This window comes from Gossypium raimondii, chromosome 3 (assembly GCF_025698545.1).
Source record: "Gossypium raimondii isolate GPD5lz chromosome 3, ASM2569854v1, whole genome shotgun sequence".
Taxonomy (NCBI): Eukaryota; Viridiplantae; Streptophyta; class Magnoliopsida; order Malvales; family Malvaceae; genus Gossypium; species Gossypium raimondii.
Window position 1 is genome coordinate 59,029,355 of NC_068567.1, and position 23,817 is coordinate 59,053,171.

The following is a 23,817-nucleotide window of genomic DNA, read 5'->3' on the forward strand; positions in this document are numbered from 1 at the left end:
TTTTTAAACGCTGCCTTGTTTGTTTTGTGCCTCTAGTCATATCATAATGTAGCTTTGATTTCTTCGTTTCTAAGAAACATTTTTAAGATAAAATGAGACATAATGCTAAACTGTTCACTTCGTATTTTTTGATATTAGTCAGGCTGATAACAAGCTAAACGACAACGTCGAAAATTTACAAAGTTTTAGGATTTTGATAACAATTTGGTGATCCCTTTACCAAACTCAAGTTTTCTGAATCGCAGAGTTGAATGAGCAGATTCAAACTTTGGTTAGCCGAGTGAAAGCAACAGTGTGCTCTTTATTCAATTGCACATCCTAAAGAAATTAGTGGTCATGATGAGTTCAGACCCTGGGATGCTTTTGTACTAACTACATTAGGTGACTTTGAAAACAACAAATATATGCTTGTTGGTTTATGATAATATTCTTATGCAATGGCCAAGTTAACATAAAAGAAAGATACAACAGGTGCTCTTCATGGAATTTATTTATTTTCTTAATTTCATTTGAAGCAAAAGATATTCAAAGAAGAGAATCTTTTAACTCTTTCATTTACGTCTTTATTGAGCATATTATGCTCTTGATTATGATTATTTTGGAAAATAAAATTTTTATAATTATTTTTGGATTTTTTTAAAATTAACTTGAACAAATATATTCGATTCGACTCGACTCGACTAGAATTTTATATATTTAAAAAAAATTAAATTGGGTTTAATTGATAAAATATGATTTGTCAATTCGATTAACTCGAACATTTTAAAGTGATTCGCCTTGACTCGATCGAACCTTTATCTGTAGATAAGGTTTTAAGGGGAAAGTTGAGGTTTGGCTAAATAATAATTAAGACAGAGAGTAAACATAAAAAAAAAAGAGATTTATTTAGGCTTCTTTTGGTTTGGCTTTTACAGCCAGTGAGGTGTAGTTGGGGGGAAAAAATGGTGCCAATCTCATCTGCTATCTTGTTTGGTTCAAGAAGTCGGTCAGTTGAGATTGCATCTCCACCACATTGCTCACCGAAAATCACCGGTGATTTCAAAGAAGAATGGAGGTGCATGAGCTATTGGTACTTTAACTCTCCAAAATACCCTTACTTTAACTCTCCATATCTTTCCTCCTCCTACCGTGCTTCTCCTTCTTCAATTTGTGCAACCAGTTCACTTCACAAAGCTCCAGGTAAGTCATTCATCTCCTTCTTCAAGCTTCTGCTGCTGCAACTTCTGCCATTTTCAACCATGTTTGCTTGTGGTTGTGGTAGTGGACTTTTGTGGACTTTTCAACCATTTTCAACTTCTGCCACTATCGATCTTCTGCAACTTATGCCCTTTTTCTGTAACAAAGGTGCACCGGAAACTTGAAGAAGATGATACAGATATTAGCCAAACAAAGAGTATGTTAGCTGATGGGCCATGGACCAATTCTTCTACATCTGTTATTGATCTTTATCTAGTTAATTTGACTTCTGGATATTGGCAGAATACAGATTCAACAAAGTAGAGAAAAAAACATATAATTCTCTTGTTTGGTTTTTCCCTAGAAAATTCATATTCCTTTGAAACCAAGGAATTTGAGATTCCAAATTCCTTTCTCTGTACCGGTTGTGGTAGGTACAAATAGAAATTTTAAAGAGAATGGTACGTAATATATGTAAAAATAAATCATATATGTATATTAATATGTATATTAATAGAAAATTTAAAGAGAAATGTGCTTAATAGAAAAATTATTAATATGTACATTAATATATGTAAAACAACTTTTTCAAAAATATTAATAAATAATTTAAATTAATTATATAATTTATTAAAATATTAGAAGATACATTTTAATATTTTATTAAATAAATTTATAAATTCACATATTTTAATAATTTTAAAAAAGTAAAATAATTTAAAAAACTTCTATCATATATCAATTCTAATATGATGTTCTTAATAGTCATTTCTTATTCGCACCTCACCGCTACAGCTACGTTTGAATCCAAACACACACTCCACCATTGTTTCTAATCTCACAGCTACAGTATCCAATCTCACCGCTATAGTAATTAATCTCACCGCCACCGCTGTTTTTAACCTCACTGGAGCTAAGCACACCGCCCATCTAAACTAAGCCTTAGTTTACAACTACCTATCTTCTTGATTCTTTGTAATAATAAATGAATTCAACCTTTTTTTTTAGGAATGCAATTATTTAAAAAAAAATTCATAGCTTTATAAAATTTTCAGTTAAATTCCTTAAATGTTCATAATTGTGGTATAAATTTCAAATTGATCTTTCAATTTAAAATGATTATAATTAAGTTATCAAATAGCAATATTATATTAATTAAGTTGTTTTGTTAGTTGAACCGTGAGCTTGGGCATTAAATATCTTAGTTTTGATATAAAATATATTTAAAACACGTTTGTACTTATTGAACAAATAATTTAGACTTTTAAATTATCATGCGAAGTGCTTCTGTTAAAATTTTAATAATTTAATCATCTTTTATATTTAACAAAAAGCAAATTGATTAAAATTTAAAATTTGAGGATTAAATTGATAAAAATAAAATTAAAGTGACAAAAAATTGTTAAAAGCTAAATTTATAATTATGTGTTACTTTACTATAAATACTAACTAACATTTAATAATTAAATTAACATTAAACTGAATCTGATTAATAGATAAAATTCAATTAAAACATTTAAAATTTGAATCTTTGTGCAATTAGTCCTATATTTTTTTTCTTCATCCCAAGTTAGGCGATCAAAGACAACATGCAAATACAATAATATACCAAAATTAACATAGATTTTAAATATAAGAAAAGAAGGAAAGAAACGAACAAACGGTGGGGACCAGTTGTTTTGAAGCGTGCGTGTTTGACCGGCCTCCGCTTTTCCTATTAATGCCCTTTTTTTTTTTTTCATTTCATTAAGCTGTATATTTCTCAAATAAATCTCTAATAATAATATTAATCATAATGTAATAATAACGTAATTAGTAAATTTTTTAATTCTCCCTGAAATCACATTTTGCTGACTTAATGCTACTTTGACTAAGCCAAACAAAAATGTTAGAAAAACCCACTCTACTATAATATTTTTTTTCATAATTTTCTTTAAAAAAGTATTTTTCATAGTTGAAAAATAAAAGAAAAAAATAAAAATAACTCCGATTCTTCCTTTCTTTTCTTTCCCCTTACCAAACACAACATAATTTTCTCTCTCTCCCTCTTTCTCTTCAATTTGCCCCAAAACACTGCACAAAAGAAGAAGAAGAAGAAGGGCATAATTACCTTGTAGAAGCTAAGTGAGAGAAATAGAATTAAGAATTTTGCTAGAATCTTGAACATTTTCTATTCTCTCTTTTGGATTTAGATTATAGAAGAGTCTTTTTCAAAGTGTATCGTGTTGTTTTCTTTTCTTTTTTGAATTATTTGCTCGTTGATTCGGTCAACGGCCGATATGTGTGTGATTTGTGATGTTCGTTTTAGACTGACTTGATGGTTCCGCGATTCGTCAACTGGATGATTGATGATGAATTTGGGGATTTAGCTCTTTGAAATCAAAAGTAGGCAAAAATGAAGGAAAATATGACGCGGCGATTGATTTCCTTCTGTTTATGGTTGATTTTCGTGTTGGATTTGGCTTTCAGAGTTGCTGGAAATGCCGAAGGTTTGTTATCACTATTTTCTCTCTTTTTTTCCTCTTTTATTCATTTAATTTTGTTTTCCGATTTTTTAAAAATGGAATTATTGTTTATAGGTCGAGATTAGAAGGTTTTCAGTTTAGTAGCTATTTGATTGGTTTATTAGTGGAATAAGGTTGACTTCTTGTTTCAAATTTCAATTAGCTTCAGTGTGCTACTTGATTTCACTGTAGGCATAGTTGCACGCTTCTTAATGATTTTTCTTCGAGATTTTTGGATATAATTTACATTCTGATTCTCGATTTTGATACTCAGTTTGGTGTAGTAAACCAATGCTTTGTCTAATTGTCTTCACCAATGCCTGACGTCTGTGAAGTTTATTTTCATGTGTTGGACCTTGCAAGTTATGTTGAAGTTTTTGTCCTTCTCAATATTTCAGGGAGGTAGCAAGGAATCAAAATTAGGGATCAAGAAGCCTTAAGCTAGAAAATTGAAGTATATATAATAATATTGAAAACTAGCAACTATATGTACTTTTTCTGATAGCAGTAACTATAAATACTTAACATATATTTTATAATAATATGCATGCTACAAGGAAAAGTAATTATATGAAAATTAAGAATGTATATTTATGAAAATATCACGTAATTAATGTAGAAATAAGTTTTATGAGTACTAAATTGTACACAATTAGCGCTTAAATCAACCAAAAACAAACACAGTTGTTGAATAATTACTAGAAGTCATTAGTACTGAGTGCATGATTTGAAAGTGTTCAATCATTTATAAACAAATTGATCAAATCAACGAGGGGGCGACTAGACTGAAGAAAATGGAATAAGAACAATTTTGGAGATGCAAGGGGTGCCATGCACCCCCCCCTCCTGAACTGGTTTTATCATATGGCTTTTTTTGCATTGGAGTTTTTCTGAAATGTTCTTTACCCTTATTCCTTTTTGAAGTCCCTGGCTGTTTCAAATATGAGAAACACACTTCTTTGATTCACAAGTAGTTACAGTAATTAAGAAAGTTCTTCACGTTCCTATAGTAGCTATATTTTATCAGAAGATATATATGCTGGTTGATGTTTTGCAGCCTCCAATGATCCATTGCTTTGTTTTTTATGAAACAGGTGATGCTTTGAATGCATTGAAGACCAATATGGCTGACCCTAATAATGTGTTACAAAGTTGGGACCCAACCCTTGTTAATCCTTGCACATGGTTTCATGTTACATGTAATAGTGAAAATAGTGTAACAAGAGTGTAAGTTTACTTTTGCTACTGTTATTGTTGTAATTTGAGTTCCTAGTTTCACAATATTAAATGTTTACCCTTTCGTGAATTTAGTGATCTTGGGAATGCAAATCTCACTGGTCAACTGGTTCCACAGCTCGGGTCACTTCCAAATTTGCAGTATTTGTAAGTTGATGATACTGAACTTGGTGAATACATGCTGCCCTGGATTATTATAATTATTTTAAGCGGAAAAAGATGAATAAAGAAAGGAAAATCAGAGTATCTGCATGCATTGCCAAATAGTTAATTACATTCTTGATTGATTAGGACTCCCTTTAGATAATTTCCTGTGAGATAGGTTTCATTTGGAATAATTTTTCTTAAATTCATAACTGTGTAAAATCAAATAAACAAAACTTTCTAGAATGCCTGATTTAAACTCAAAGTTTCAAGTACTCCTCAAGGGCACAAGGTACACTCTAGATGTTAGAACCCCTATTCAAGGTGCAAGGACCTTGCTTGAGAGTTTTGAGGTCATAACTTTATCTGGCGCTGTACCTTTGTGCTTGGTTCTGCGCCCTGACAACAATGCATCCACCGTAGGAAAAGTAGACATGGTTGTAAGCACTGATTTTCCATGCTTTTTTTTCTGTTTATTTGTTTTTCCATCTTAATCTTTAAGATGCTTGTATTCCATTGGATTTAGTTGCATGTTCCGTATAAAGTTACTTGGATATGTGCTATGATTGAACTTTTTTGTCCAAGAAGTACTAATCAATTTTTTTTTTTAAAATAACAGGGAGCTTTATAGTAATAACATATCTGGGATGATCCCAGACGAGCTGGGGAATTTGACGGAATTGGTGAGCTTGGATCTTTACTTGAATAAATTAACTGGAGACATCCCGACTACTCTGGGCCAGCTTAAAAAACTCCGTTTCTTGTACGAACTCATTTTACATTTTCATGTGGCTAATTTTATCAATTTTTTTTGTGTGCCCTTGCTTTTTAGAAATATTTGTTTAGTATTTATAGAAGGTTATATGCATTGGGATATTGCTAGCTAAACTGGACTTTTCAATGGTTTTATTATTAAAAACGTGTATGCTTATTTATAGTTTAGGTAGTTATGAGAATTTCCTTCTCGTCCTATGCATGTTAAATGTTGGTATTAGTAGGTTGGGTCATACAGAGAGAGTAGATAGGAGGTAAGCCTATTGGGATAGTGAAAGCTATTTCGTGTCTGTTAATCCTTCCCTCCAACACAGTGAACATTTTAGCAATATGGATAGAAGAAGGATTCGTTTAGGTCTGTTTGGTTTGTATTTTTTCTATTATCTTGTAAGAATGAAAAAACAAAAAGTGTGTTTAGAGTCAAAAGCAAATTATGACTCATTTGGATGACAAAATGTGTGATTCTGCTTCTATAGAGACCAATTATATTATAATAATTGGTATCACATTTCAACTATTTGTCCATTGAATTCAATTATGATGTTGCTTTTTATCTTTTGATTTTGCTTAACAGTTTCACAACTTTAGAGTTCTCAAAGAACTTATCAGCATGTGTCATTACGGAATTCTACTAAATCTGAAGAAGGGATAATTGTGTATGGGTATAGACTTGGCTAATCATAATTGGACTAGGATTCCTAAAATTATTACATTGGGAATAAAAACCTAGAACTACCATTGACAATCTCCTTTGCTTAGCACTGTGTGATGCCTGGTTTGAAGGCTGAAATCAGGTTAGCACATGCTCTCATACCATCTAAAAGACCTACATCTAATGTCCGCACTCTGGTTGAGTGGGTGGGAGTGTGATGCCCATCCTACATCAGATGTGAGTGTGATTGTTAAGATCCATATAAAGGTCGAAGTTCATCATTACTGGCAACTGGAGCATAAGCTTTTTACATCACATGGTTTTAGTCCACAAAAGTCACTGGACCAGTGGTGCTTTGAGTGAGATGAACCATATTGAAACAATTTCCCTGAGCAGTAGACTTTTTTGCACTGGGCATCACAGTGGGTAGGAGTGTGATGCCCACCATACACCAGATGTGAGTGTGATTGTTAAGATCCAAGGTCAAAGTCCATCATTACTAGCAACTGGAGCATAAGCTTTTTACGTCACGTGGTTTTGTTCCATAAAAGTCACTGGACTAGGGGTGCTTTGAGTGCGATGAACCAATCGCACCATACTGAAACAGTTTCACTGAGCAGTAGCCTTTTTTGCACACATCGCCGCCCCCCCCCCCCAAAAAAAAAAATTTATATATACACACAGACGGTGCTAAACTGTTCCTTTATGCATGATTTTTACCGATTTTTACCAGTTAAATATCTATCCATCTTATCCTTGTGCAAATTAATTGATGCTTTCACTTTCTGTGGATTAGGCGTCTCAACAACAACTCATTGGTAGGAACAATTCCTTTGTCCTTAACTACTATTGACACACTGCAAGTGCTGTGAGTGTTGTTAGAATTTTTCTCATCATTAGCTGTTTAAGCTTAGTGTCAAGAATAGGTTTAATGGAGTTGTATGTTATATTATGTGTGGTGCAGGGATCTTTCAAACAATGGCCTAGTAGGAGATGTTCCAGTTAATGGTTCCTTTTCACTATTCACTCCTATCAGGTTTCTCTGCTCTCTCATTTTGCTCCCACCCTCTTAACTCCTAACTCCTGACCCAACCCCCCTACTTGTTACCATTATTCATAATTAATACTCTCATGCCCTTCTCTTGATTTGCTGCATCTTTCTGTCTAACAGTTTTGCCAATAATAAACTCAATAATCCTCCACCTGCTCCACCACCTCCTATCCCACCTACACCTCCAGCTCAATCAGGTTTGTTCTCGAATTTATTGTTATTGTTATTCTTATTATTTATCACTGCTAACAAATCTAAAAAATGTGCCTAAATTTAGGGCCTCCTTATATATATATTATTTCTCGAGATATTCCTCGGAATTGTTGTATTGACAACTGTTTTGGTGTTACCACATCTCGGTAACACAAAGAATTGTTGTTGTTGATCCGGAACTCTCTTGCATCTAAATCGTTTCTAAGAAGGTACCCTTTCAGATCTAAATCTGATGATGATGGGACTTAAGACTGGTTTTTGGTTCCTTATTGAGCTAGAGTATTGTCTGATCCCCCAGTCCACAAGTTCACTCAATTTAAATGTTGCCTGCTGAATTGGTTTGTACCAGCTGAAAATGTTGATAACTATAATATTCTTAATACAGGTTTACTGACTGTCTATAATATATATTCTTCATGCTGGCAGGTATTAGTTCCACTGGTGCCATTGCTGGAGGGGTTGCTGCTGGTGCTGCCCTGCTGTTTGCTGCTCCTGCAATTGTGCTTGCTTTGTGGCGAAAAAGGAAGGCACCGGATCATTTCTTTGATGTACCTGGTTAGAGATTTTTCAACTTATAGTTTTAATTAATATTACTCCTTTGTGTGTATGCATTCACTCTTTTTTTTTTCCTTTATAGCTGAGGAGGACCCAGAAGTTCATTTGGGGCAACTTAAAAGGTTTTCCTTGCGTGAACTGCAAGTGGCAACGGATAATTTTAGCAACAAAAACATCCTGGGTAGAGGAGGTTTTGGTAAAGTTTATAAAGGTCGTTTAGCTGATGGTTCTCTAGTGGCAGTAAAAAGACTGAAAGAGGAGCGTACTCAAGGTGGAGAGCTGCAGTTCCAAACAGAAGTAGAAATGATAAGCATGGCTGTCCATAGGAATCTACTACGTCTTCGTGGATTTTGCATGACCCCTACAGAACGGCTGCTAGTCTACCCCTTTATGGTTAATGGTAGTGTTGCATCTTGTTTAAGAGGTACAAGATGTTGTCTCCTTGTTTATTTCTTTAGTCGTATCTTTCCTGTTTCTCCAATGCCTTTTCTTTATGTGTTGTTTTGGTTACAAGTTTATTTCCAACTTCAATTACTTTAGCTGTGAGAGCTTCAATTATCAATATCTGCTTTCTTGCTTCTTCACTGCGAAATGAAATTTAAAATACCATCACATGTTGTAATCTTGTTTTAAGACATTTTATCTTTTGTTTGATAAATTTACATTTTGCTAAGTGCGGATTGTCATGAAATCCAAGTGGAATATTTTGAGAAATTCATGGAATCCACTCTTCTTGTTAGAATGGACCATATTGATCTGGTTTTTACATTCTCTAGAGCGTTCGGAGTTTCAACCAGCACTTGATTGGGCTATAAGGAAACGGATTGCACTTGGAGCTGCAAGGGGGCTCGCATATTTGCATGATCATTGTGACCCTAAGATTATCCACCGTGATGTGAAGGCTGCAAACATATTGTTGGATGAAGAATTTGAAGCAGTTGTCGGTGACTTTGGGCTTGCCAAACTGATGGACTACAAAGATACTCATGTCACAACTGCTGTTCGTGGCACAATTGGTCATATAGCTCCCGAGTACCTATCAACTGGAAAATCATCAGAGAAAACTGATGTTTTCGGTTATGGTGTTATGCTTCTCGAACTCATTACAGGACAGAGGGCTTTTGATCTTGCTCGGCTTGCAAATGATGATGATGTCATGTTGCTTGATTGGGTACGTTCCATCTTCCTATTATGCATGTCTTCAAAGTTCGATTTTTTCCGTTCTTGTCTAGTGTTGGAATTATTTAATTCTGGCTCCACTTGGTTGGCTAAAAACATTAAACTAAGTATATAGCAGAACCACCATTATAGTGCCAAGACTTAAACTTTATTTTTCCCTGTAAGGTGAATGCAAAAGCAGAAAAATAGACTTGAAACTTGACAATATTTTCCCTGCAAGATGAAGATAAAGGTGGAAAAAGGAATATATACACATATATAGAGAAACAGTTGTTAAAATTTGTTGATATGGTAATTATACGAAGTGCAAATGGTTCTTGTTTCTATTTTGGTAAAGTTGATGGCAATGCTGAAATTTCAGGTAAAAGGACTTCTAAAAGAAAGGAAGTTGGAAACGCTGGTGGATTCAGATCTGAATGGTAATTACATAGACGAAGAAGTGGAGCAGCTAATCCAGGTGGCTCTGTTGTGCACTCAAGGTACCCCAATGGAACGACCAAAGATGTCTGAAGTGGTTAGGATGCTGGAAGGTGACGGGTTGGCTGAAAGATGGGAAGAGTGGCAGAAAGAGGAAATGGTTCGTCAAGAGTTCAACCAAGCCCACCACTATAACCACCACCAACCGAATGCTAATTGGATTATTGCCGACTCGACATCACACATCCCTCCCGATGAGTTATCTGGTCCTAGATGACCCGCTCGCTGCAAAAATGCAATTACAAAGGGTCTTGTGCAACACCTTGTTCTGTTGTTTTGGACTCCTCATTGTTCACATTTGTGCATATAGTTCCATTTTTTCTTTTTTTCGCCCCCTCCCCCCATTGATCCTGTTGTAATTTATATTTACTCGTACGGAGTTGTTTACTCTTGGCGTTGTAACTTTTATAGGGTTGCCTTGCCAACTGAAGAGTCAAGAAAACATTATTAGGTGTGCTAGCAAAAAAAACAAAAGTACAAACCCCCCCCCCCCATGTTTTTGTGTACTGAAACCGTTAGTAAAGACTGTTTACATGAATAAAAACAGTAAAAATCCATTCACCACATAACTTTTTTTTCCTCCCATCATTTCTTATATTATTTACTGGGACAAAATTCAATATCTACAATAGAGTCTATAAAAAGTCTGATGTATCTATTTAACACGATATCTGTACAGGGATATACAGATCAATGCTAACATCTTTGCTTAAATACTAATGGCATTAAGAACAGAAGAGACTCTGGGAGATGGAGGGATTTGCCGTCGTAATAGGGAAACCACCATAATTGAATGTGCTGCACGGCCTAGGCTGACTACACCTGGCCTGAGATGAGATCACATTTTGATAAATTGTCAGCTTAATATGGGAGAAAAGGAACTTACAGAACAAGCTCACAGCCAAAATTCCATTTTGCTCTCCTTTATAAGTTACTAATGCCTCACTAAACCCGAGGACTGGAACTGAAGGCAATTGAATTCATATTTTAAGGATTTACTTAATAACTTTCATCAGTAAATGAACCATCCAAATGACATACAGATAAAGGCAACACCTAAACACCAGAATTAGCATAATAAACAAGCACCAAAAACTTCCTTAGCTAGGTAAGTACCAACACCAAATAACTCGAGCATTGGCTTTTAAAATTATCAGGACCCATAAAACCCCAACACCTTTATTTTCTAAGACGAAAAAGTATGCTGCACTTTCAATTTGGTATTATTTTCACATACAATATCTAGAAAACTTGAAAAGAATTAGTTTCAGTTGATAGCCACCCCAATAAATTATAATGGGAACTTGCATAAACAAAAAGTTCTGCTAAAACTCAGGATGTTACATATGCCTTGAGAAAATAAAAATTGGATGAATTGGATTTACGGATACTTCAATTTTACACTAAATCATATGCAAAACAAGAGAAATCAAAGAAAACCCACTGATGTCAACAACATACAATTGCCTATGAGATTAGTTACCAATAAAGTGTAAAATTGAAGTATCCGTAAATCCAATTCATCCAATTTATCATATATGTGTTTAGCATATTTCCAAGCAGAATATTTTACTAATATTTGGACCTCATAAGAAAAATGACAAAGTTCAAAATTAAATGTTAAAAATAAAGGCACAAATCAAAGCAGAGTACCATTATGATAAATAGGTTTTGATGCAGACCAAGAAGCCTTGCAGATCTGAGACGGCAGCAAACACCTCTTGTGCTCTGTTTGCATTTGAAAGGAAGAAAATAAAAACCTTAGAATCAAAGCATAAGGCAAAATAAAAATATATAAATGCCATTTCGGGAAAAAAGAAAACAAATCATCAGTAACATGGCGATACTTTTTAGGTCCATGAAATATTTGGTGTTAAGTTGTGAAGATCCAAGCTTTATATAGCATATAAATTACTACAACTACCATAAGGTAGTTATGCAGGTCACCAAAAAATAGATGGCGTGGTGACATTGATTATTCCGCAGATGAGACAGATATCTATTGGAGGTCCCTTGATTTCATGTCATTTTATTCCTTTATTTCCAATGCAATGAAAATGACAAACACGAAATAATCACTGCAAATAACTCTGCTTAAACATATACAGCTAGTATAGAGAGTTAGCGTGAAGTGAGATATACGGACCTAGAAAGTAACAAAACCTTACATGCAAATGCGATAAGTTGAAGATTTTTCAAATTTCTATGTAATGTGACAACAACCGTGAGAGGATGCTTCACTGTAAGTAGGAAATTCATGTAAAAAGAAAATGCCTTCCTTACCCCTTCTTTTTCCTACCAACCAAATAAAGCCCAAGAGTGTGATTGTAAAAGACATCAATATATCAGCATAAAGAAAAGGCCATATAAGTTATAACAGAGTTCCAGAGGAAATAGCCACTTACTAATCAACAAGTGGAAAACTTTCAGAAGCATTTAAACTATTAATTCATACAGATATGCAATATTTGACTCACTTCAATGTCTTGACCCATCTTCCTGTGACTAACAAACTAATTTCAGGGTCCCAAGCCATCTCTTTGATAGGTGCATCATGCACAGCCGCAGCCATTGGCTGGCCACAAGACATTAAAGGCCATATTTTCACTTGCTTATCACATCCTTCAGAAAACACAGTCATTCCATCATCTTTCCAAGCCGAGCATTAAACCTGTACATAGAAAAACGCAAAACAAAGAAATAAAGAAATGCTTAGCGAAATTGCTCATTCACTTATGAAGGGACCTAAAGATGAAAAAAGAAAACGAAGGCTATATCAAAGGGATCTTAAGCACAAAGTTCAAAATTGTCCCCTTACCAAATCATTATAAAAATTAACAACAAAAAGTACTTAATAAATGGAATGAAAGAATAGTTATTACCGGCTGCTCATGCATTGCGAATTACGATCTTTAGGCATACGGCATGCTGGAAAATTTTTATTTCATTTCTCATTATCTCCCAATATCTCACCTATAAATAAAAATTCACAAATATATGTAAAAGAAAACACGTTACACTTTTAACGGTCTATAAATAAAAATATAAAATCTAAGGAAAACGAAGCACGTACTCACAGAAATTGGTACAAAACTGTTCTGTTTGGATGCCAAGAAATATTCTAGTAAATTCAGGAAAAAATAAACTAAACAAAATACGTTGTTTGTCACGCCATGCAGTCTGAATTTCTCAAAACGAACCGGAAAAAAAGTAACAATGCCAAGCGCAAGTTAAACCCTAATAAATTTCCACATGCACCTATTTTTGCCGATATTTTCTCAGTAACCAAACAGATCAGGATTTAAAATAAATTAATACATGCTGACGTGTCCACTATTACACAAATTTACCTGGTTATCCCCAGAAGTTGCGACGAGAATGTTAGGTCAGTTCTTTATTACTTTTGAGAAGTAATTTTTAAAAATTTGAGTGTTTAACATTGCTGTCAAAAAGTGTTTTTGAAGAATAAAATGTCCATTTTAGACGTGAGATAATAATGTAACAAATATGTATTTAAATAATATTTAAATTAGTTAATATTATGATATTTTAGCAAAAATATAAAAAATAATTTATTTTAACTTATTGTTAATATTTTAATATATAATATTAATTTTAAATATTTCTAAGTAATTAATATTAATTATTTATAAAATTTAATTAGAATATATAAACTATATTTAAATATTTAAATATAAAATTAAATATTTGTAATTAGATATTGACATGATTGTATTATTATAAAAAGTATTTTTATTTTTAATTAATGCTTTTAACACATTTGTATTATTTTATTTTAAAATATATTTGAATATATAACTCATATTATATACTAACATAACATAGAAAACATAAACCTAACGAATTAAAATATTACATATATTTGAGAACGGGCAATGAGGGAGCCTGAAGAATCTATCAAATCCAAAGAAAGATGCCAAGCAAATGTAATACACCTGGCCAACCTTTGTTAGAAGGACTTTGCAACACGTTTCAAAGCAAGAAAGAGATGCAGCATACTGGTAAAACCAATAAAACCAGGGGGATATGAAACAAACTTATACTGAGGACAACATATAGGTTATGACATTTTAGCACAATGACAAGAATTACCTCTCTTTTCTGGAACAAAGGGCAGCTATGTCATAAATATCTCTACTTGTGAGCATTCTGGAAGCAAAGGTAAGAACAAAAATGTTAAACTCCTATATATAAGTTCAGTAAATACCAGTATACATTTCACAAACTGCAGGTTAAGAATAAAGACTTAACAAGATAATGTGATCTCCATTGTGCAATTCCTGACACGTACTCCTAAGGCATTTATTTTATATTAGACAGCTAAACTTGAATAAATGCTAGAACAAATAGAATTTAGCTGCTATTCAACTATAAGAATTATGATTCTGAAGCAGGTGACATGATGCTCATTTCTAGAAGAAGCAGGTATGCATGCAAGCACTTGCTCTTGTTTAACACCAACACAATATTACAGTTGCATGCTTACATGGAGCAAGCATATATGTCGAGGAAAAATTTTATAACACAACTACTTCAGTTAAAAGTTTCAGAATTAGTAAAAATATAAGAGTAACAAACCTTACAATTCTTTTAAATATTATTGTCCCAATTCCCATGCCTTGTAAACTAGGAACAACTTGGAATGCAGAAAACAACAATTATAAGAATATAAACAGAATGCCATTTACCTGAACCAAAGGAACTCAGAGTACCTTAAAAATTCTTCATATGAATCATTAAACTTGTTTTCTAAACTTCTCCGGTCATTGGGATGTAAAATTCATCAACCACCAAGAAAAATAATCCAGAACTACTTTTTCCTACATAAAATACTATTTGCCTACTTAAACTTGACGAAAAATGTTTTTATTACCATTACAAAGAATATGGTTTCATAGAAATATTCTAAATATAAACACATTGTTCAACCAACAAGAGATAAACATCACAAAAACTATGAAGGACATGGTCACTCAGATTTTTAATTCCAAAAAATTATAAACATGAAAACTTGAATAAAATGGCCAAATGAAATTGCAGAAAGATTATAGATAGAAAACCCAATATTTAATGTATACGACACAAACATTATCCTCATAATCATGGAAAAATTAGTATCATAAATTCAATCATCAACCATAAAGCATAAAACCCTTTACTAACTAATAATTCAAGGACAAAAAGGAGTAAACTCAAAGAAACAGAAAAAATGAAGTGATACCCAAAATCGATGAGACACATGCTGAGGTGAAGAAGAAGAGGAAGAGGAAGAGGAAACTCTGTTGGCGTTAGCATCAAAATTGAAATCCAAGAAGTTGGAATCAGCAGCAGAAGCAACCAGCGAAGAAACCCGCAAAGCCAGCGCTAACTGCAATTGGCAACTCTCTTCGGTCTGCCGCAAACTCACCGGCAGAGGGCAGAGGGCAAAGGGCAGAGGAATAAAGAACCAGCAGAGGGCAGAGATGAGGGCAAAGAACCAGCAGAGAGCAGAGAGCAAAGAAGGGCGTTCGTGTGTGGCTAAAAAAGTAAATGAACCAGCCCAAAAGCATTTTTTGGTTGAAAAGCTAAAAATTTCTACTTCTCCATCTGGCCAAAAGCACTTCTCAGCTTCTGAGAATTTGCTAGCAAACGATGGCTGTTCTTCATTGCTTTTCAAAGAAAAGCATTTTTTCAAGTAAAAGCCCGTTTCTTAAGCAATGAAGAATGCAACCTTAGTAGGACTGAAACTGAGGCTTGAAACGAGGTTTCGAAACCGAACGTGATAACAAATAAAAAAATGAATTTTCTTTTATATATATATATTTACTGAAGTATCCATCGGAGCTAAAGGTGTCCATGGGCCGGGCGACCCAGCCCGGCCCGGCGGCCCGCCCGAAATATGGGAGGGTTCGGATAAAAATATAGGCCCGAAATATGAGTTTGGGCAAAAAAATAAGGCCCGTTTAGAAAACGGGCAGGGCCTCAGGCACCACTTTTTGGCCCGGCCCGAATTTAATAAAAAATATTTTTTATTTTATTTTTTATTTTTAAAATATTTTTTTATTTTTAAAATTTTTTTTGGTGTTTATTAAAAAATGGGTCGGGCTGGGCTCGGGCTTAGGATTTTATTCCCAGGCCGGGCATGGACAAAATTCCAGGCCCATATTTTGGGTTGGGCCTAGGATGCGGGCCGAATTTTTTTGGGCCTGGCCCGAACCCGGCCCGGCCCATAGACACCTCTAATCGGAGCCAGCTTAGTGAGTAATTCTCCATGATTAAAAAGATTAAACGTTAAGTCACTTTGATAACTAATCAAGAAGGAAAAAGAAAAAGAATATCTAACCTTTGAAGACTTTATTGGATTTGGATTTGCAAGCGTAGCCGCCGCTAAGAAATTCGACATTGGCGAAAGAGGAGATGAGATGAAGGGGCTTTTTGGGATAGGAAGCTTTTGATTTGAAAGAGTTTGGAGGGAAATGGAACCAAGAAAAAGGCCGGAGCTATTTATATATATGGAAAGAGTTGGGAGAACGCAGAAGGTAAATAACCACTGTTATAGGTGGCATCTTATAATTGCACCACTTCGGTTGTATTGGAATTAGGCAAAATTTGCCCTTCCCACATTTTTATTTACGGTGTATAAACCAATGTTTTTTAAACTGGAATTAGCAGAAAGATGGATTTGTTTTTTTGGTGAAGGTAGATAAAACAATAAGAAATAAATTCTCATTGTTTTAGGTATTATAAAATTATCTAAATTTTTATGTAGAATCTGAAGAATTACATATAGTAATTATGGGAAAACATAAATACTCGATTCAAAGTTAAAAGCCATGACTGCCATTAGATTCATTAATTGATTCCTTTCACAGAACACATGTTTGAGCTCAATTTTCCAATCACAAACAACTAGTCTTTTTATGCTCCGTAGCTCATCATTATCATAATCCTTCTCGCCCTTCATACGGATAGAGAGATTGATTTGTTGATACAACTAGTTAAATCGGTTTGATTTAAAAATATTTAAAATTTTCAAATATATATATATTAAAAAATTTAAAACTTTTCATTCAATTGATTCAACCACCCTGTTCAATTGGTTTTTTTTTTTTTTGTCTAGATCAACCAATTTAAAACCCTTCTCTGAATCGGTTCCTGGTCCAACTAGTTTGGCTGACCGATCTATTCCAGTTCAAACAACATTGGTATGAACTATGAAAAAAAATTTAATAAATTTATAAAAAAAGATATAGATAAAAAGACCTTTTTGGCCTCTCTCAATTTTGACATTGAGCAAATTGGCCCCTTTGAAAAAAATCAGAGCAAATTAATTCTTGGCAATTTCGAAAGTAAGTGTTGGGGAGCGACCCGTATAAACAACGAGATAGTAAAAGTGGAGAATAAATAACACAAATATTTTTTGTAGAAAACCCTTAAATAGGGAAAAACCACGGGTAAAGGAGGTATCAACTTTTTACTAAACGAGTAAACAAATGAGAGTACAATATAGAGAAAATAAACTTAAATGTACGAAACGTACAAATCCAAACCCTGAAAACAAAGCCCTAATTCTTATAGAGTTCTCTCAAAAGGGGTACAAAATTCTCTTCATAGCTACCACAAAAATTCTCACCAAAATTCATCTACGACTACATTTTATTGGCCCTAAAAAGAATGCTATAGTACTACATCTTTAATTTCCTATTAATTAACCTCTCAAAATTTCTTAACTTACCTTTAGTTCAATAGTACTACATCTTTAATTACCTATTAATTAACCTCTTGATTTAATTGCCTATTAGTTCAATAGTAAGGCTTTAACTTACCTTTAGTTTCGAATTTCAAAACCTACTTATGTACATTCAGCCAAAATATTTTATTTCCTTATTCTTACCCATAAAAGTGTTAAAATTTCAAACTAGCCTAGCCCAAAAACCATTTTTTTAATTCAATCATTGATTTAAAATAGTCTCAACTCTACATGAAAGAGTTTTATAAATAGCCAATTTTGTTCAAACCCTAGAATTTTAACCTAGAGAAATTTTCAAGAAAAATTCCCAAAGCTTTTCTTTCTCCCCTGCATTACTGAATCAATTCTCAATTGAGGATTTCAAAATAGTCCCTCTCCTCTCGGTAGATCGTCGATCTTCTCATCCAAATTTAGGTTTTTATGTCTCCAAATCAGGTGTGGGATCTTAATTTAAAATCATTATATATGATTGATTACATTGAATCATTAAGAAATTAGGATTAAATGCGTAAGGAATAAACATACGAACCCCTCTTTTATAAGTAAACTTGCGAACCCTAATGTGATTTACTGTGCAAACTGCATGAATTGTTAAGCGAACTCTAGGAGGAATATATATATATATATGTGAACCCTTGGAGAATTGTTTGAACTGGATCAGATCGATTAGACCAAGAACTGACAAGAGCACTAGTTCGAAGAAAACCATTAGATTAATTGAATCGAGAACCAGTACGGACTGGTTGAACTAGATTTTTTTTTTGAAAATTTTAATGATTTATTTAATTGAACCGGATGGGTCGATCGAACTGGTGACCCGGTGGCCTAACTAATTTAACCACTAGTTTGGTTTTGAAAATCTTGGTTAAAATATTTCATGTTGACATATGCTAATATTTTCAACTATTGGAAAATTATGATTACTTTATATCAAGGCTGAAACTAGTATGCTATATATAAAAAATTGGAGATAAATTTTAAAAATAATAATAATTTATCAATAAAAATGAGAGGTTGGTCTTATTTGTAGAAGATGGAAAATAACCTGATGATCTTACTATCCCCGTTATTTAATGGTTGATTTTTCAACAACCGTTATTCAAATTCATAAATAACGACGTCTTTGTATTAAATAATATTACCTTAGCCAAATAGCTAAGTTAATATTTACTTTATATTTAGTCTAACTTTAAATATGTTCCGGTTATTACTACGATTTTGTTTTATAATTATTTATTTTATTTGTGTAACTGTGAACTTACTCGTATTTGCATTTACATCTTCTAAAAAAACAAAATACTTTCACCAATTTCATGTCACAAAACAATTAGGAATTTAGAAAATAAATGCTATAATTTTGAAACACAGATTTGATGATTTATGCTATATAAATTCACATTGTGTCTAAATTAATTGAGATTTAATCTTATGTATTTAAAATTTATAAAAATAAATATATGGAAATAAATAGTAGACTTTGAGGCGCGGATGACGCTTTCCAAAGAGAACTATTTGCCCCCACATAAAGTTGCTAGAGGGTTAAGACAAAGGTCTTCCCGGGATACAACGAAAATTTAAATTTCTTTTAATTAGCAAAATTGAGGAATTTCCTAACTCTTACTCTAGTCTCTGAAAATAAGATTGAGCACAATAAATCATCTATTTATATGTAATCAAATGATACTATTTTTGAAGGACCACAACCCTTCATGTTGGACATACTTCTTAGAAGAAATATGTCTCATGAAAATGTATCCATTGAAAGATAAATCATCGCTTTCGAAATGTATCTATTGAATGATAACTATCACTTTTTATTAAAAATTAAATTTGCAATCCATAATTTCCAATAATAATGAGTAAAAAAAATGTTTTATTTTGCGTTTAGGAAACGGAACGAGTTTAGAACGTTGTTGAACTTGAAAATATATATTTGGCACCAGGAGTGGCAGGCCCGTAAAAGGATTTTTTATTTATTTATGTTTTTTAAATTTTTTAAAATTTTAAATTAATAAAGATAAAATTATACTTTGTCTCTTTTAAAAATGATAAAAAATTAATTTAATCTTTTAAAAATTATAAAAATATAAACTATTTAAATAATAAAATTAAAATTAAAATTTAATTTCGAAGTTTTTTACCTTCAACCCTGTTTCCCACACCTATTATAAAAGTTTGAAATTAATTGTGGCGGATAAGATTGAATATTTATAATGATGAAACTGTGCGTGGGTGTGTTTTTCCGAAATGTGAAACAGTGCTTGTTTGATAAAGAAAGAAAGAAATTGGCATGCATGAATGTATGATGGAAGAGAAAAATGGTGACTGAAATTATATTATACTTTTATTTTCAAAATTGACAATTTCTTTCGAGTAAAATTTATTGACTGTACATAATTTTGCATCCATCTTTGATGTTTTATTACTATCTCGCTTCCATCCATGACGTTACTGATATTTTATTTTTATCCATGTTGAAAAAATAAAAATAAAATTTTATTTGAAAAATACAGTAGTTTTCACTCACGGTTTTAGTGATCAAATTTCCCATGCACTTCCAGCACGCACACATATCTAATCTTTACCAAAATTTGTAACACTTCTTGTTAACTTTTACCAAAATTTTTAATGTTTCGTTAGAAATTAGCATATTAATTGGAGCGTACCACACAACTTTTCAGCTTCGCTTGCTTGTGTCACATATGTCTTCACATGGAATGCTTTTTTTTCTTATATATTTTTTTAATCCTTTATAATTATGTCTAAATTGAGGTAATATGTAGATATTGTGAGTTAAATTTATTATTATATCAATTTGTAAATTAACTTCGCCTTCCATTAAATACTTAACACAAAATTGACCAAAATAAAAATAAATATGATTAATTAGGTGAACATTTTGAATATTTTAAAAGTAATAATTATATAATTGAACAACTTGCAGTAATGTTTTTAAAGAAACCTTGCTCGATATACCTATGACATAGTTTTGAGCAAAAATCATATGTAAACAAATAAGATATATGATATATAAAATAAATGGTTTTTTTAAATAATTTGAAGAAAATTATAAAATATTGATTTTGAAAAAAAGAGTTGAGTTTGGATTAAAATTAAGTATGCTAATTATAAATTATATCAATACTACACAACTTTTTTCCAAAAACAAAAAAAAACAATATATATTAAATGGAATCTGCTTGCGGAATTATTTATTATGTTATATCAATTAATTATTCATATAATTATTTATTATCACTTATATTTTCATAAATAATATTTGAATTTGATTATCTATAATATTAATAAAATCTCTGATATTGAGTTAGTATTACATGTTAGCTAGATACATTTCAGTTAGAAAATGATTAATATATTCTTTTTATTAAATGGTTATTGTTATTATTTTGATGATTTTTTGTCTTTTCATATTTTTATATAGTTTTTAAATAAAAGAACTGAAATTAACATGTCTAGAGGTTGAACCTATATGGTTAATGAATTTATAAACAATTTTTTTACCATTACATCAATAATAATTTTTAAATTAGCTTTTAACACAAAATGTTTTCTCTCACCAAATGTTTTAACACAAAAGGTCTTCACTAGATTGATGTCACGAGCCAACCGAGCACCAACTTGGTTAGAAAAATTACAAAAATATCCAACTTGGTTAGAGAAATTAGAAAAATAACCTTCAGTATTTAAAATAAGTTATATTTTTCGAGGATACTTTAGTCTTTTTAATTTAAAAAACAATAAGAACATGCATATGATGAGATTTGAATCCATGCCAATTACATTGGAAAAACTTTAAATTTACCATTTAACCAAGACTTTGTTTTAAATTTTTTACATTTTAATTTTATTATGCACATTCTATTACCTCAATTAATTGTATATATTAATAATTAAACACTTGTAGTGCTTTTAATATTGTTAATGTGATATATTTACGTGTTTAAATTTCATTTTACTCACAATTTAATCTATTTTTATTTTATATCATACATATTTCATGTGTTATTATAATTAATTAATTTCAAACCACACATTTATTTACTTATTGTATATTATTTTAATTACGCATTTATGTTCTAAACTTATAATTTTCACATGCACTGTAATAAAGTTTCTTATTTGTAATAAAAACTTTAATGTTTGATAATTAGTATTTTAAATATTTTATTAAACCATCTTTTACAAAATTTCTCTTCATTCAAGATGTATGAAAGGTGTTTTTTATATTTTAATGTTTAAATGGAAAAAAATTAAACTTGAGTATGACATTTTAAATATCAAATTAAGAAAAATTATACCATAGACCTTTGTGACCACTTAGGATATAGGCTCAATCAATGAAAATAATCCATGTCAGCTTTTTTACGTGTCATCTCTACATACAATTCTTAATTTTTAATCTTAATAATTAGAAAAAAATGTCGATTGTGTAAAAAGAATAGTAGATTACAAAGTTTTTATTTTTTTAATAATTGGGTAAAAAAAAATCAAGGATTACATGCAGAGATAACATGGTAAAAAAACGAATTGTTTTTATTGGTTGAGACTAGAGGTGCTCATGAGTAAGGTTGAGCAGGGTTCGGGTCGTGTCTAAGTATAATATTAACATATTTTATATTTGCCTAAGCTTGACCTGACCCAAAACCTAGGCCTAAATTTTTTTTAAACTTGCCCATATTAGGCCTAAATTTTTTTTAAACTTGCCCATATATGTGAAAGACTAATCTAAACCTATTTTAAGTCCACTCATATTATTTTAATTTTTTATAAAATATTTATATTATATTATTTTAATATTTAATAATTATATATATATATATTATTTATTTAAAATTTTTATATAATCATCTTAACTATTTTAATGTTTACATTAGAGTAGTATTATATATTTAGTATAGTTTAATGTATTCTAAATTACATAATATATAAAAATAACATAATATAAAATATTATAAACTTCAAATGGATCAAGTTGGATTCGAGTCTTGAATGTTCAAACCCGAGCTCAACCTATATTTTAAACGGGCCTAATTTTTTGTCCAAACTCTCAAATTTTGGGCAGGCCTTCGAGTCTGGGTGGGTAGCCAGACCCATAGGTAGGTCTAATTGGGTCTATATCTTAGGTGGTGTGAAGGGCTTATGATATAATTTCTCCATAGTATTTATGCAATTAAAAAAGTAAATTAATTTAAGAACCTTATTAAAAGGGTCAAATTGGGAGGCTACATAAAATAAGGTAACTATTGTTAAAAATATATAAAAATTAAAAAAATAAGAAGAGAATTGTAGGGATCACTTTTGGCATGGTATTGTCATTGAAGGGAAATAAAAACAATAGTAGACTTGGATCTACTTTAGGGACAGTGAGATCAATTTTAATAAATTTTAGATTTGAATTCAATAATTATAAGTTTGACATTTCAATACCATAGTGATATATGTATAATTGTTGGAAATATATAGATATTAAATATATATTATACAAATAATTAGATATTATTGGTTAAAAAATAATTATATATTATTATTTCGCATAATATATAATTTGATATTTTAAGTTTGACTATTTTTCTAATGTGGTATATGTGTTATTTTTGATCCAATTTGGTATCTCAGTATTTGATAAAAGTTATATATTTTGGTACCAAATGTAATAAGATTAACTTTGTAGTATTTAATTCGAGTTTTAGGAGTTGATTTGATAAAAATACAAAGTTAGCTATTAATATTAGTAATTAACTTTCATCAAATAAATCCAAAACTCATATTAAAGTACATTCATCGGATTGTATTTGATAAATTAAACGTAAAATTAATCAAATTCACAATTAACACTAAATTTATTCTATTAACAAAATCATGAAAAAATCAAACTCAATAATATTATCGATTAAATTTCATCAAATTAATCTTAAAACCCGAATTAGACACTAAAAGTTAACACCATTACATTTAGGTACCAAAATAGATAGCATTTGTCAAATACATGTACCAAATTGGATAAAAAATAACACAGCACCGTGTCGAAAAAATAGTCAAACTTGGGTACTAAATGATATATTAAACCTTGCTTTTTACTATCATA

The 23,817-nt window shown here is 31.5% G+C and overlaps 1 protein-coding gene and 1 long non-coding RNA gene across 2 annotated transcripts; one reads left to right on the forward strand and one right to left on the reverse strand.

Moving 5' to 3' along the window:
• Nucleotides 1–3,173: 3,173 nt before the first annotated feature.
• On the forward strand, nucleotides 3,174–10,530 carry LOC105795051 (BRASSINOSTEROID INSENSITIVE 1-associated receptor kinase 1). The gene is made up of 11 exons (XM_012624504.2): nucleotides 3,174–3,665; nucleotides 4,775–4,907; nucleotides 4,992–5,063; nucleotides 5,680–5,823; nucleotides 7,283–7,354; nucleotides 7,451–7,522; nucleotides 7,658–7,734; nucleotides 8,177–8,305; nucleotides 8,388–8,729; nucleotides 9,082–9,476; nucleotides 9,846–10,530. Exons 1-11 carry the CDS (start codon nucleotides 3,572–3,574, stop codon nucleotides 10,176–10,178), a joined length of 1,863 nt encoding a protein of 620 aa, XP_012479958.1. The 5' UTR covers nucleotides 3,174–3,571; the 3' UTR covers nucleotides 10,179–10,530.
• Nucleotides 10,498–11,912, reverse strand: LOC105795052 (uncharacterized). The gene is made up of 2 exons (XR_001134184.2): nucleotides 11,615–11,912; nucleotides 10,498–10,788 (listed from the first exon to the last, which is right to left on the reverse strand). It is a non-coding gene; the product is annotated as an uncharacterized LOC105795052 (long non-coding RNA).
• Between the last annotated feature and the right edge of the window lie 11,905 nt (nucleotides 11,913–23,817).